Source organism: Brachycentrus maculatus, unplaced genomic scaffold, assembly GCF_059751285.1.
Source record: "Brachycentrus maculatus isolate JH-2025_06_01 unplaced genomic scaffold, ASM5975128v1 h1tg000168l, whole genome shotgun sequence".
NCBI lineage: Eukaryota > Metazoa > Arthropoda > Insecta > Trichoptera > Brachycentridae > Brachycentrus > Brachycentrus maculatus.
In genome coordinates this window covers 40,204-54,910 of record NW_028280921.1, presented here as the reverse complement: position 1 = coordinate 54,910, position 14,707 = coordinate 40,204, and the positions used below count along the sequence as shown (strand labels likewise).

At 35.9% G+C, this 14,707-nt stretch overlaps 1 protein-coding gene across 1 annotated transcript in view; it reads right to left on the bottom strand.

Moving 5' to 3' along the window:
* Apoltp (Apolipoprotein lipid transfer particle) overlaps window positions 1–13,166 on the bottom strand; it is a 92,050-nt gene extending 78,884 nt beyond the window's left edge. The window contains exons 1-7 of the mRNA XM_088261860.1: window positions 12,972–13,166; window positions 9,804–9,848; window positions 6,653–6,771; window positions 4,971–5,104; window positions 3,615–3,756; window positions 2,115–2,267; window positions 999–1,212 (exon numbers count right to left, since the gene is read on the bottom strand). Coding sequence (XP_088117986.1) covers window positions 999–1,212; window positions 2,115–2,267; window positions 3,615–3,756; window positions 4,971–5,104; window positions 6,653–6,771; window positions 9,804–9,848; window positions 12,972–13,050 — 886 coding nt within the window. The 5' untranslated portion in view covers window positions 13,051–13,166. The remainder of the gene's footprint in view (window positions 1–998; window positions 1,213–2,114; window positions 2,268–3,614; window positions 3,757–4,970; window positions 5,105–6,652; window positions 6,772–9,803; window positions 9,849–12,971) is intronic.
* Between the last annotated feature and the right edge of the window lie 1,541 nt (window positions 13,167–14,707).

The window sequence follows — 14,707 nt, the reverse complement described above, 5'->3', positions numbered from 1 at the left end:
TATTAGTGATTTTTCACTGTATTATTCATTCAATATAACCCTGGACTGGTATCTGAAGCGGAGGGCTGATCACCTCTCCTTCATGTGTTAATGATCAAGATAACACTGCGTTTATATGATGCAGTACCCTATGCACCATTGGGTGCGGTAAAGGGTTTGAGTGAGTGTTTTCATACCACTTGAGTTTCATTAAAGACTACAAGTTTAGCTTCTGAAACTAGTAGTCTTTAATAAAACTCAAGTGGTATAAAAACAAGTGTTTCCTTAATCATTGTAACATGTCTTACCACAAAGTTAATGCCGAAACAATAATTAAAATACCAACGAGTACATTCATCAGGATTTACAGTTAAATGGCTTGACTCTAGCCAGTGTCTGTACATGACGGATTCTTTTGTTTTTTAGCAATGAGGATAGCCTGGATTGACTGGTTGTGATCGGTAGCCTGGAGGGGAAGAGAGGGAGAGGAAGATCCCCCATACGATGGACCGATTAAGTTAAGCCAGCAGCAGGCACCTTGGTAGTTGGAGCACAGTGCAGTCAAGGGATAGCTGGAGAAGATTGATTGCTTTGACAAGGGTTACAACCCTCAGTATTCGAATGCAACGTTGTCTCAAACTTTCAAAGCAATCAGGGAATCACTTTAAAATATTTATGATATTGAACAAATGAACATAACACTCTCTCGCATTTCCCTTCTCTCTCCGAAGGTCTATCTTACACATTTTACAGAAACATGTATTGAAAATAGTGACTTGGAAGAATTATAAACCATTCTAGCAATTGTTTAACTAACTTACTAACTATTCGCAGGGGTAGGCAAAAAAAAACACTACACTTCACTGTTTTTGCAAAGAATATTCATCTCTTCCACATTCATGCATATCCTAATACATACCCGCTGATCATTTCGTCTCCTGACTTGATCTGACCTTTCAAGTATTCTGAAAACTGTCTTTTGTATTTTTTCATATTAAATTGACAGAAATTATACGGACCTTCATTTTTCTCATCTAAAATTTCACTGCTGGTCTTGTTGACTTCTTCGATCAACTTCAGCTCTTGGGTCACTGTACTGAGAGCTCCGGATCGCTTGCCTGAAAATGGCTTGAAGAGATGTTTCTCCCGACACGACACTCCGGTGTAGATCCTGTGATCCAAGATGATACGACATCTACTCTCGGAATCCAAAACGGGCCATGTTTGGTATCTCTGAAATATCAAACAAGAAATAATTCATGAATAGACGCAGAGAAATTGATCATATTGTGAACCAGGCAATTGCCATGGATCTTCCTCAAAAAACATCTACAGGAAGACCAAAGAATTCATGGATACTGCAGAAATAAAACATGACACGGAGGCATGTCCTTGGTGAAGTTGACCAAGACGGAAGGACCTACAACTTGAAGACGAGGAGAGCTGGAACAAAGTCTGCAAAGATGATAAGTTTGAGGTAGAGGAAGTGAGGGAGGGATATTATTAATATCTCAACATAGATGAAGAAAAATTAGTATGAGTATTTACAGGGCTTACAACCTATCACAGGCCGGTTTAAATAATTCTACATTTCTACACATGACTGAAAACCACACCACTCAAATTTTTGAACTTGTATATATATATCCATAATCCGTATGTATATGTATCTTCACATGTGAATTCTCGACAGCATCTATGTTTAGGTTGAGTATTTTTATTTGGCTGAGACCTCAATCTATGAATTGACGAATTTCCCTTGTAAAAATGATATTATCACGTTAGACGCCAAGTGAGTTATACATATTTAACTCCAATCATGGATTGGATTTTACGTTCATTGAATTGGATACGCTTAACGTTTGCCATGTTATGTAATTGTAACATACTTTCTATGTGGCCCCCTGGACAGATTATCATTACGTTTTTGTTGCTTTGTGTTTTATGAAAAAAATGAACCGCAACCTTTACATTTGTATGCAGTCTATTTACAGCTGTGGCCCAAAGGATCGTTTTTTTCCAATTGGGCGGTCCATGTTTAAAAAAAAAAAGCATCTGATTGTTGTTTTATTTTACAAAATGCAGTTCCACCAAGAAATGTCAATATAAAACTTATATCTAATGAAAGTGCTTACACTTTGGAAGTTGTATCTGACGGTCTGCAGGATGGAGAGGTACTGGTAGCGATCCTGGCACTGTGATAAATCCTTCTTCTTCATCACCACCAGACTCGTATCCTCCTGTCCTTGCATCTTGTACTCTGTGGTGCAGGTGCCATGAATATCACGCTGTAAACATCATTTTAGCATTTTAATTTCTTGGCACTTATGAAATTGAGGCAAGACCAGATACATTTAGAACAAAATCTCAACTTCGAATCTCTGAGATGAAAACCCTCCGATCTATAACCGGAAACACGTTGCGAGACCATGTATGAAACACTTATATCCGGAGCATGTGTAAGACGGAAGATATCGTGATGTGTGGACGACAAAAAAGGCGATATTAGAATGATTATGTAAACAAAATGTCAGAAGACAGACTTCCACCCTGAAGGATGTAAAGCCCCAGGCAGACCTGCAAAAAGGTGGAGAGATAGCATCCCAAGAGCTACAGGCGGGGGCACAGACAGATTCTGAGGATCTATAAAGAAGAAGAAAAAAGCAGAGAAGACCTACAGGCGCTTGTAACAAAAGTGTATAATGTGTGCAAGGAAAGTGATTTGCTGATGAATGTTGTCATATCTAAGGTTATGGTTTTTGTAAGAGATGAATGTAGACCTGGATGTAAAATAGTAGTAGATGGGTAAATTATGGAACAGGTAGATGATTACTAGGGATAGAAAGATTGATAAAAATATAGAAAGAAGAGATCAAATGGTGCACTATAATTAATTATAGTAAACAAAAACCAAACAGCAAAAGCTAAAATGGCACATTCTTCTTCTTCTAACCCTAATCCGCAGCCAATGGAGTATAGGGTACAACATCCTATTGACGCAGTGGTATCTTGATCGTTACTAACATGAAGGTAGGGTGATCATTCTTGAACTTCAAGGACTAGTCCAGGATAACATTAAATAAATATTAGAGTGTAAAATCACTAAAATTTATTTTCACTCCCCCCTGAGAATCGAACCTAGAACCTCCAGCATAGTAACTAAACACACTAACCATTACACATTACATTACTGGCACTTTACCATCTCGATACTCTTTTCTTAGCATAATATTATCGATAATGCTTTAATGGCTCCAGTAAATTGGGAATATTGCTAATTGTCACAATATTTCTTGATGTTATTTTACTTTTATTTAAATACAATTAAATAAAAAAAAGTGTAAAAAAAAAAAAAAAGTCCGCCTACGTAGTGTAATGGCCAGCACGCTCGCCTACCGTTCTGGAGGTCCCGGGTTCGATTCCCAAGGGGAGTAAAATAAATACACGTGATTTTTTCACTGTCATATTTATTCAATATTACTCTGGACTGGTACCTGAAGCGGAGGGCTGATCACCTTTCCTTCATGTGTAAACGATCAAGATAACACTACGTTTATATGACGCAGTGCCCTATGCACCATTGGGGTGCGGATAAGGGTTTTATTATTATTATTTATTAAAAAAAAGGTGTTTACCTCTATGCCTCGATGGTCTATGTCAAATCTTCCCATGGTATTTTGGAAAAGAGAAAGAACGCCCCGTTTGAAGTTAAGAGTCCAGTCCGACTCTCCTTCTTGTGGACAAACTTCCGTGATGGCTCCGTCATGAAATGCAAATCTAAAAAAACATCCATAATTGCAAAATTTAAAGCATAAATAAACTTAGTAGGCCATATTTTGTTTGCAAGAAAATAGTATAGTGTTACAATAAACATAAAAGAAAAAATAAGTACCGTAGAACGGGGCTACTTGAACTTTGATGTGTTACTTGAGCCCTGTACATTTTTTAAAAAAAAATTGTATTTGATCTACAATAATGAATGTATCGACATGATTCATTGTTTCCCTGACAGGTTTCCTTGACACTTATTGTCACGATACTTCGATCGATACCATGATCTAAATATTTTTTTTGTACTGGACTCAAGTAACGCATCAAAGTTCAAGTAGCCCCGTTCTACGGTACAATAATGAAGGCGAAAAAACTGTATAATTAAGTAAGAAAATTGATCATTAATTTAACTATTAAGACGCAATATATTCGACGCAAACAACACAGTAAAAATGAATGGTTTAATATTGACGTTTGATGCACAATATACTGTAAAATAACAGTGGTATTTTCCAAGGAGAGTAAAACATTAAATATATAGATATTGCCTAGTGGTTGAATGATAATATTTTTTATTTTTTATTTAGAGGAATAACCCGCAAAGCCTCTATAAGAGGCTTGTCTGCAGGTATGATAGCAAAGATAAGGTAGGTAAATGTGAAAAATACATCACAAACACCCAGACCAATTGAAAATAAACCTTTCTTGAATTTGTTTTGCACATGGCTGAAATCAAACGAAATATTCACATTTTTTCCCGTTTCTAAACCACATTTCCATATGGTGTATAAAATATTATTTTTTGATATCTCGTCAAAGATGAAGAATATGGAAGTCTGGATATTTACGGGGCTGACAACCGTCATAGCCTGCTTTAACTGATCACTTTACACACGTGTAACATTCACCAATTATACCCATTATTGAAAACCACACTTCTCAAATTTTTGGAAGTTCTATATATATATATGAACCAATTTTAAAACATTACTCTTGAATCACTAGAGATATCTATTGGTGAGATGAAAAGAAGTGCCCAGACTTCCATATTCTTCTTCATCTTTGATGAGATATCCAAAAATAACTCCTATAATTGTAGATAATCCAGATTTGGGAACAAGTATTTGGACATACTCAAAATATTGTGTACAAAATACATATCACCGGTGAACGCGGAAGTTTTTAGCGCTGTAATAATGAAAGTTTAATACTATGGTTACCTCAGAGGATGTGTGGACAGTTCATTGGCTAACGTTTCTTCTCTTTCTTGCGGATACTCGTCATCTTGGTCTCTCATCTTCACCGATAATATCTTCAGTAATCCCTCGCATTCTGTCATAAATTCTAATTGCACCTGAAAATTGAATTTATGATAAAAATTCTAAATTTTATTTAATTATTTAAACTTCATATACAGAAAAGAAATAAGTACTTTGGCGGGCTTATTGCTCAAAAGCAATATCTTACAACCTACCAAAAACATTGGTCATAACGTATACCTTATATAGCTGTTTGCAATCAGAGGGTATATAGTACTGGAACATCAAAAAAACATCTTTTACAAATTGATCATAATAAGGAAGGCAATGGAAAAAGGGAGTTTAGGGAAGGAAGTAGAGGGGAAAACTGAGGGATGAGGTTTGATGGATAGTTGGGATTCTAATGATAGATAGTAATATCTCAGAATTTTCTTAACAGTTATTAGAGAAGGAGAGGTAATTCATTCCATAGTCTGGCCACTAGGACAGAGAAGGAATTACTGAGATATTAAGAACGATAAAGATTTTTTCGAAAATTAAATGTGGAAGATTACAATAGTGTAATGTGTAGGCATTGACGGGGCTTTTCCACTGGCTGGTTTCATTGGCTGACATCACAAGATGTCCCTCATTTAGTGCGGGTATGTCCAATTTACAAAATAGAAAGATTTAAATCGGAAACAGAATGTGCAAAAGAAGGTATTCAGTTGAGAAAAATTGATGAGGCAATAACAAATAAAGATCGGATTTAGTGGTGTCTTATTTAGAAAACACGACAAGACAAATAAGACAAATAATGAGCTATGTGATAGATCTTGAGTGATATAAGATATTGAATCTATTGTGTCTATTATATTGTTGTATTTTTGTATTGTTTTTAGGGATCAACTTTATTACTTTATTGTGAACTATACATACACATCCCCTATAATTTTTAAGAGATATTAACTAAATATGCTATAAATCCTTGTACATAAAAGGCAACAAATATTTTTCCAAGGCAACTAATAAATATATATAAAAATATATCTTCTTCTTCTTCTTCTTCTTTTTGTAGATCCTAGGGATCTGTTTATGCCTCCGCATGTCGCTCTTGGGATGTTGACCCCAGCTGTCTTTCCATCTTTTCGGAGGTCTGCCTGGGGGTCTGTGTCCTTCAGGGTTGCCTTGAAGGGCGATAAGTGGAAGTCTGTCTTCTGACATTCTGTTTATATGTTCATTCCAGTATTGCCTTCGTTGTGGTCCCCACCTCACAATATCATCCGTCTTACACATGCTCCGGATGTCGGTATTTCTTACTCGGTCTCGCAATGTGTTTCCGGTTATGGATAAAAAATATGTAATTTGGAATTGGAGTGTATATATAATAACAAAGTGTTTTTCGTCAAACCCTTATACATACCCCAATGGTGCATAGGGTACTGCATCATATAAACGCAGTTTTATCTTGATCGTTAACACATGAAGGAAAGGTGATCAGCCCTCAGCTTCAGGTACCAGTCCAGGGTAATATTGAATAAATATTAGAGTGAAAAAAAAAATTTTTACTGCAATTTTTTTAAATTGGTGATAATGTTATTTTATGAAGGCATAAAGGTTATAGGAAGTAGGGTCAGGTTAGGAGGTGAGGGGGATATATTTACCTTTGTTTCGAAATTGATGGTAGACTGATTTTCACTTGAGCCGGCGAACCATGTATTGACGGATATGTTATATCCATATTGGTAGATTATTGACGTTTGATACTGGAATTTGGTAGACCCTAAAAATAAAGATAAAAATAAAATAATGCCGAATACGTGGGACCAACAGGATGATCAACAAGGATTAATGATTATGAATATGTCCAAAGTTGGAGAAATAGATAAAAAAGATAATTCCACTTTTGCCAATCACTTAAACGACAAAAACTATGATTTTGACAAAAATACAAACATTATCTTGAAAAACACATGAAACACATCTTCATAAACACATGAAGTAAAGATGAAAAATTAGATATATTAGAAATCCTTGAAATAAATAGATTTAAAAATGCCCCAATAAAGAAATATTAAAGGATCAAGTCACACATATCCATTCACCTATACTATATCCATTATGACACTAAAAATAGATGCTTAAATGTCATGTCGATAGGAAGTAACAGCCGAAAAAATTGCCATGTTTCAGAGAATACCAGACTTCCCCATACTAATGAGCCGTAGAAGAGGTCCGCAACCAACGTTTCCAGATTTAACTATACATATATTTATTAAACTCACATACAAAATCCATTTCTAACTTAAAATTATACCAAATCATGTCTTCAACCCTTACCATAACTAACATGTAATTATTATAATAAATCCCTTACCACACCCCAATGGTGCATAGGGCACTGCTTCATATAAACGCAGTGTTATCTCGATGGATTAGACATGAAGGAAAGGTGATCAGCCCTCCACTTCAGGTACCAGTCCAGTGTAATATTGAATAAATATTAGAGTGAAAAAATCACTTATATTTATTAAACCCCCCTGGGATCCGGGACCTCCAGAACGGTAGGCGAGCATGCTGACCATTACACTACGGAGGCGGACTATTGTATAATTAAAATATGTAATTATTATAATTTAATTATATATTATAATATTACATTATATTAATTATACAATACTTAAACTCATTGAATTTAGATTCATTTTGTTAGAAAAATTATATGAAATCACGGTTTTCAACTAATGCCTTGTTGTGTATATATCATTTTTGTCTAGTCTCACACCAGTCTGATGATCTCGGTTATGATGAAACCCGGTTGCTGGTCCGGGTTTCATCATAACCGAGAAAAAATTAATGTGGAAAAAAATACATAGCTGTTATTTATTCTATAAATAAATTTTGTAATTGATTTGGCAGTTTCTTTGTGGCAATATCTATCCTAATACGATATGTTAATAAATTTCAGCAATTTATTATGAAAAAAATAAATTCATAATAAAAAACTTCTTCTCTGGCTATCTGTTCTCTACTGCTAGATATACCTCTTCCACATTCTTCCATTTCCTTCGGTCAGTTGCTGTTTGCAGCTAGTTTCTACTCCCCACAGCGGTTATGTCGTCGGACCATCTTTTTTGGGGTCTTTCAACGCCTCTTTTACTATCTTATTTGTTGACATCTCAACATAGATGAAGAAGAATATGGAAGCTTGACATGCGTTGTAGGGGAAGATAAAGTCGTGTAGAAACTGACCATGATAGAAGCACACCAATCATCACAAAATAGATATCAAAACTAAGGCAGAGAAGAAATACAAACCGAGAGAAATAGAGAATACCAACCCAATAGGGTTAGAAAAATGTCTGGATTATCTCCAATTATAGGAGTTATTTCTCAAATTATTTTTTGACATCTCAACATAGACGAAGAAGAATATGGAGGTCTGGGTATTTAGGGATCTTATGACCGTCAAAGGCTTGGGTAAGTGACAACTTTACACACGTGTAGCATTCACCAATTCTACCCATGATTGACAACCGCACTACTCATATTTTTGAAACTTCTAGATGTATTGAATTGTCTCGATACATAGTTTTTGAACTCGATAGACTTCAGGAGGGATATCTATGGTGGGGCGAGGCAAGCACATTCACCAATTTCACCCATGATTGAAAACCACAAAACTCAAATTCTTAGAAATTCTATATAAAAAAACTAAAGTAACTAACTATCACGCTGCTTTCCGCAGGGGTAGGCAGAGAGAGTAGAACACCACACCGCTCTCTCTTTACAAACAATCTTCGCCTCTTCCATGTTCATGCATCTCCTCATACATACCCGCCGATTATGACGACTCCTAACCTGACCACTTTCAATTATTTGGCATACATGATCGTGCCATGTTTTTCTCGGTCTTCCTCTGCTCCTTTTTCCAATTACATTCGCCTGATAAATTTGTTTTGCCGTTCTTTCCTCACTCATTCGTTCTAGATGTCCAAACCATCTCAACACAACTTCTAAATGTATATATAAATATTGTTTAAATTTGAAACATATTGCTTGAATTGATTAGAAATTCACTAGAGACATCTAGTGGAATTCTAGTCAATTCTTTTACTGAGCAGAAACTCTTAAAGGTCTTGCTAACTTTATAAAGTTACTGCTAAACTTGCAATCAACCATATGACAATGTCTTACCCTAGCTTCACTTAGCTTGAAAATTATGTGGAATGCGTCGAAACAAGTGCCTCAATATATTTAAGGAACAATATATATTGTCCGCCTCCGTGGTGTAATGGTTAGCATGATTAGTCACCATGCTGGAGGTCCTAGGTTTGATTCTCAGGGGGAGGTGGTGAAAATAAATATTCGCGATTTTACACTATTATTATTTATTCAATATTACCCTGGACTGGTCCTTGAGACGCAGGAGTGATTACCTTGCCTTCATGTAAGTAACGATCAAGGTAATATGCATCAATACCATACAGTGCCCTATGCGCCGTTGGGTGTGGATAAGAGTTAGAAGATAGAAGAAGTGGTATTTAATAAGTAAAATTAAAATTAAAAATTAAATTCACTTTTATCTTAACGCTTTTTATGCAAAATATTGTTTAAATAGCCAATATTGATAAATTACTTGAAACGAAGTCTTACGTATTATATTAAACAATACTGTTGACGTTGTGCTTCTCGGAATCGCTCATTATACCTACTCATATAATTAAATTACGCATTTGTCAGTATTTATATTTAAACATTATATTAAAAATAGATAGATATGGTTTATTATTAATGGCAATATATTTTACTTACGTGTACAAGATGGCTGTCCACAAATATATGGGTCGATTAGCGAATCTGAAAAAAAAAAAAAAAAAATCATTAAATTCAAATAATAATTACACACAGTATCGAACAGATTCATTGAAACGAAACTTTTTTGCTGTTGTATTTTCATATTATTTTTTGACATCTCATCAAAGATGAAGAAGAATATGGAAGTCTGGGCACTTACGGGGCTGACGACCGTCATCGGCTGGTTTAAGTGGCCACTTTACACACGTGTAACATTCACCGATTCTACCCATTATTGACAACCACACTACTCAAATTCTTGGAAGTTCTATATATATGAACCAATTTAGAAACCTTGTTCTTGAATCACTAGAACTTCACTAGAGACATCTATTGGTGAGATGTAAAGAAGCTTTTTTACTAAGCAGAAACTCTTATATTAGTATGTGAGGTCCGAATCCTGGATTATAATCACACACATGAGAAACGCCAGAAAATACCATTTTTATTATTTTTTAAGCTTATAATTTGACCAGATAATTTATTTACAGCATTTTGAGTGTGTCCAAATACTTGTTCACAAAATCTGGATTATCTCCAATTACAGGAGTTATTTTCATATTATTTTTTGACATCTCATCAAAGATGAAGAAGAATATGGAGGTCTGGGCATTTACGGTCGTCAGACTCGTAAATGCCCAGACTTCCATATTCTTCTTCATCTTTGATGAGATGTCAAAAATAATATGAAAATAACTCCTGTAATTGGAGATAATCCAGATTTTATGAACAAGTATTTGGACACACTCAAACTGTTGTATTTTCGTAAAAAAGTTTTGTAAAATCTTTGGTTTCTTAATTATATCACAAATAAATATTTGATTTAATCTCATTTGAGCTCAATCAAAGATTTTACTCTTCTTGGCATCTATTATATAAGGTTTGGCACGTGGTTGCCATTTTTTCGTCTCGAAACCATACCCGAATTATGGACAAAATTCGTTTTTTCCACCGTAGTGCAATAAATTTTGGACAGCCGATTCTTACAGATTGCCAATAGGTTTTCAATTAAGTTAATGTCTGGCTAAATTCTTGACCAGTCCAACACAGTTCATTGTTTTTGTGTGAAAAATTTCATATTTTTTTTTGGATTTGTGGCAGGAGGTTAATCCTGCTGAAATATTCCATTACCATTTGACCTTCGTTTTTGTATCTCTGGTAGTATCTTTTCCAGTAGAATTGAGTGATGCTTCTCGCTATTCATCATCTCAGTTACTGAAAGAAGTAGCCTTGGTCCATTATACGAAGAACACCCTCAAAACATTTTTTTAGAGGGTGTTGAAAATACGAAAAAAAAAAATTGTTTCAATTAATCTGTTCGATACTGTACTATACTCGGTGAAGACTAAATGCTGCCTATACAATGCCTGCATTGCTCCTATTTTCTTATACGGCTTTGAAACATGACACCTTACAAGGGCCCAGAGCAACCGTGTACTTAGCTTCAAGAACAGATGTCTGCAAAGCGTTTTAGACTTTGTTTGACTTTGTGAGGAATGAAGAGATGAGGCGTAGGACGCAGCAAATCTTGGTAACAACTGTCGTTAAGAAAAGGCGATTCAGTTGGCTTGGCCATGTACTCCGCATGCCTCCTGAAAGCCTTAATCAAGCTTGCCTCTTTTATAAGGCATCAGGTTCGCGGCGCCCAGGACGACCACTGCTGACAATTCGTCGGCAGTTCTCGTCAGAACTTCGAGACGCGGACCTGAATAAAGAGGGCGCAAGGGAGCTGAGTGCCGACAGAAAAGCCTGGAGACAGTTTGTGGACTCTATTTGCTCCACATAGGGAGCGGATATGGTTGAATAAGTTAATAATATTAATTTCATAAAAATTTTCGGCACTATCTATTATGACACGTGTTTCGATGCATTTCGCATCATTTTCAAACATTGTTTCAAAAATGTATCAAATACGGTGTTTGAAAATGATGTGGTATGCATCGAAACAGTGTCACAATGGATTTTTAGAATAAGTGGCATTCACCAAGTAAATTTAAATTTAAAAATAAGTCACTAATTGTATCCCGATTTTACTGTGAATTTACATTTAAAAGCTTTCAATATACCTGTCACTGCCAATCTAAATAAATACAAGATTGTAAGTCCGTCACCAAATTTTCTAGAAGTACCCCAGTGTAGGCAGTGAAAGGGATTAGCGTTTAGTTCAATTAGTCAGCTAAATCCGATTCCGACTCAACGTTGGCCGGTACACAGACGCCCACAACCCCGACCAGCACAGCAGACAGACACGGAACAGTGCAAAGACATTTAAAGAAAATGGTCAGTCATCGCATTTCCACTCAACCATTATTCATCGACACTAGCCTTTAGAGCTGTAACGGAGAGGCCTGTGACCTCTTTCATCTGGTCGATCCACCTACCTCTAGCTCTCCATCCATCTAGGTCTCCGGTTACGACAAGCCACTCCAGGTTATCTGGTAATCTACGAGCAATGTGAGAACTCATAAAGAAAATCTTCGGTAAAGAGTCGAAAGACGATCCGTGATCCTCATCTGCTAAAAGATCGACGCGTTTGTTCTCTGTGATGTCCGTGAGATTGCCAACATCTTCCCTCAGCACTGCATCTCAAATGCGTCTAGTTTTTGATGTTGGAAACAATTTTTGCCTCAATTCAATTCAAGAGGAATCAATGCGCTATGTATGGAAAATCATTGTATGACAGAATTAAAAACGAAGATATAAGAAAGGAATGTAAGGCTGAGCAAAGAATAATTGAAAAGATTGGGAAGAGTTCTTTACGGTGGTATGGACATGTGGAGTGAATGGATAGCGAGAGAATGACGAGGAAAATATATGTGGCGAATGTGAGAGGGAAAACACAACGAGGGCGACCGAAAAAGACTTGGCACGATCAGATCAATCAGCACCTAAAATCTGGCGGTGTCAAAAGTCTGCGTAATCGGAGGGCATGTATGACTAGATGTATGGATGTGAAGGAAGCGAGGAGTGTATGTCAGGACAGAAGAGTAAGGCGTTCCATCCTTTCTGCCTACCCCTGCGGAGAAACGGCGTGATGGTAGTAGTAGTAGTATTTTTGCATCTCCTCATACATACCCGCCGATGACCTAAGAGAGACTTATTAACAACAAAAAAAGTAAAACGTACTTGAAACACTGGCATCCGTGAACGTCGACAACACAAGAAACACACCACTCAAAACGAAAAATGTTTTTAGTTTACACATTTTCACTTTTCCGCTGAAAACTGCTCACAAAATCGATCGATTTTAGGTATTTTTTTTACATTTGTCTTATTTGTATTCAACACGGATGTTATGGTATTCAGTTCACAACCATGAATGATTCGAGAGTCGGGTACAAACCGATGCAAACACTATTCCCGCATATCTTGGTTCATAGGTCATTTGATATGGTCAATTTTTATCAGCAGTGCTTATCAAATAACAGTTAGGGATTTCGTCTTCAATAGCTTCGACCGGGGTAAGAAATTACGAAGGTCCAGCGCCATTGGTACTATGTGATAACACTGTTTGCAGACATATCGTAGGAATCATATCGCTGTACTAACTAAATTAATAGCGGCAGTACGTATGTACATAGGTATTCCGTTTCGGTTTATAGTGTGACCATAGTTTGGTTATTATTTTAATTTTTAAAATTTTATTTATCAAGTTTCTACTCGTTTATGAGTGATTTTACCTCTAGCAAACAAAATACGTTGCAACATTTTAAGTGTGTCCAAATACTTGTTCACAAAATCTGGATTATCTCCAATTACAGGAGTTATTTTCATATTATTTTTTGACATCTCATCAAAGATGAAGAAGAATATGGAAGTCTGGGCATTACGGGGCTGACCACCGTCATAGACTAGTTTTTTATTCACCAATTCTACCCATTATTGACAACCACAATACTTAAATTCTTGGAAGATCTTTATATATGAACCAATTTCTCCATGTGTAGATGTCTCCAGTGAAAATTCTAGTGATTCAAGTACAATGTTTCGAAACTGGATCATATGCATATGGTATATAGAACATCCAAGAATTTCAGTTGTGTGTTTGTCAATCATAGGTGGAATTTGTGAACGTTACACGTGTGTAAAATGATCACTTGAACCAGCCTATGACGGTCGTTAGGTCCGTAAATGGCCAGACTTCCATATTCTTCTTCATCTATGCTGAGATGTTAAAAAAACTATTTCGATTTTTGCCTCGCAGTCATGTGGTCACCGCAGATGTGTATTACAGTGATACATCAGTTACCCTTTTAATCAATTTGGTGCACACAACTGAACAGTTGGTATAAATTAATATGACGGCGTCCTCATAAAGGAACATTGGTTAAGGATACAGACGTCTGAAATAAAACTCTCCATTGAAAAAAACGAGATCAAGCAGTGTTAAATCTATACATGAAATTAAGGATATATTGTAGATACAAAGAAACTTCCGAAATATAGGAAACAGTTTGAAACTGCTTCATTTCACAAATTTTTTGTGTGTCGAAATTTTTGCTACACTTACTGTCCGTTCTTATTTATAAATATAAAACTAATTTAACCATTACGCCGCTTCCCCGCAGGGGTAGGCAGAGAGAATAGAACGCCACACCACTATGTCTTTGCAAACATTCTTCGCCTCTTCCAAGTTCATGTATATCCTCATACATACCCGCCGATTGTTTCGACTCCTAACCTGACTGGTTTATATTCATATTTATTTTATTTCATCTGATTTACGTTCATATTTATTTTACTTTTACATATTTACACGATACATATTTATTTTACCTCTGATTTAAATTTAGTTGGCCAACATAACAACTAGAGGTAAAATAAATGTAGAATCACTATGGGAGTTATATAAATTGAGATTT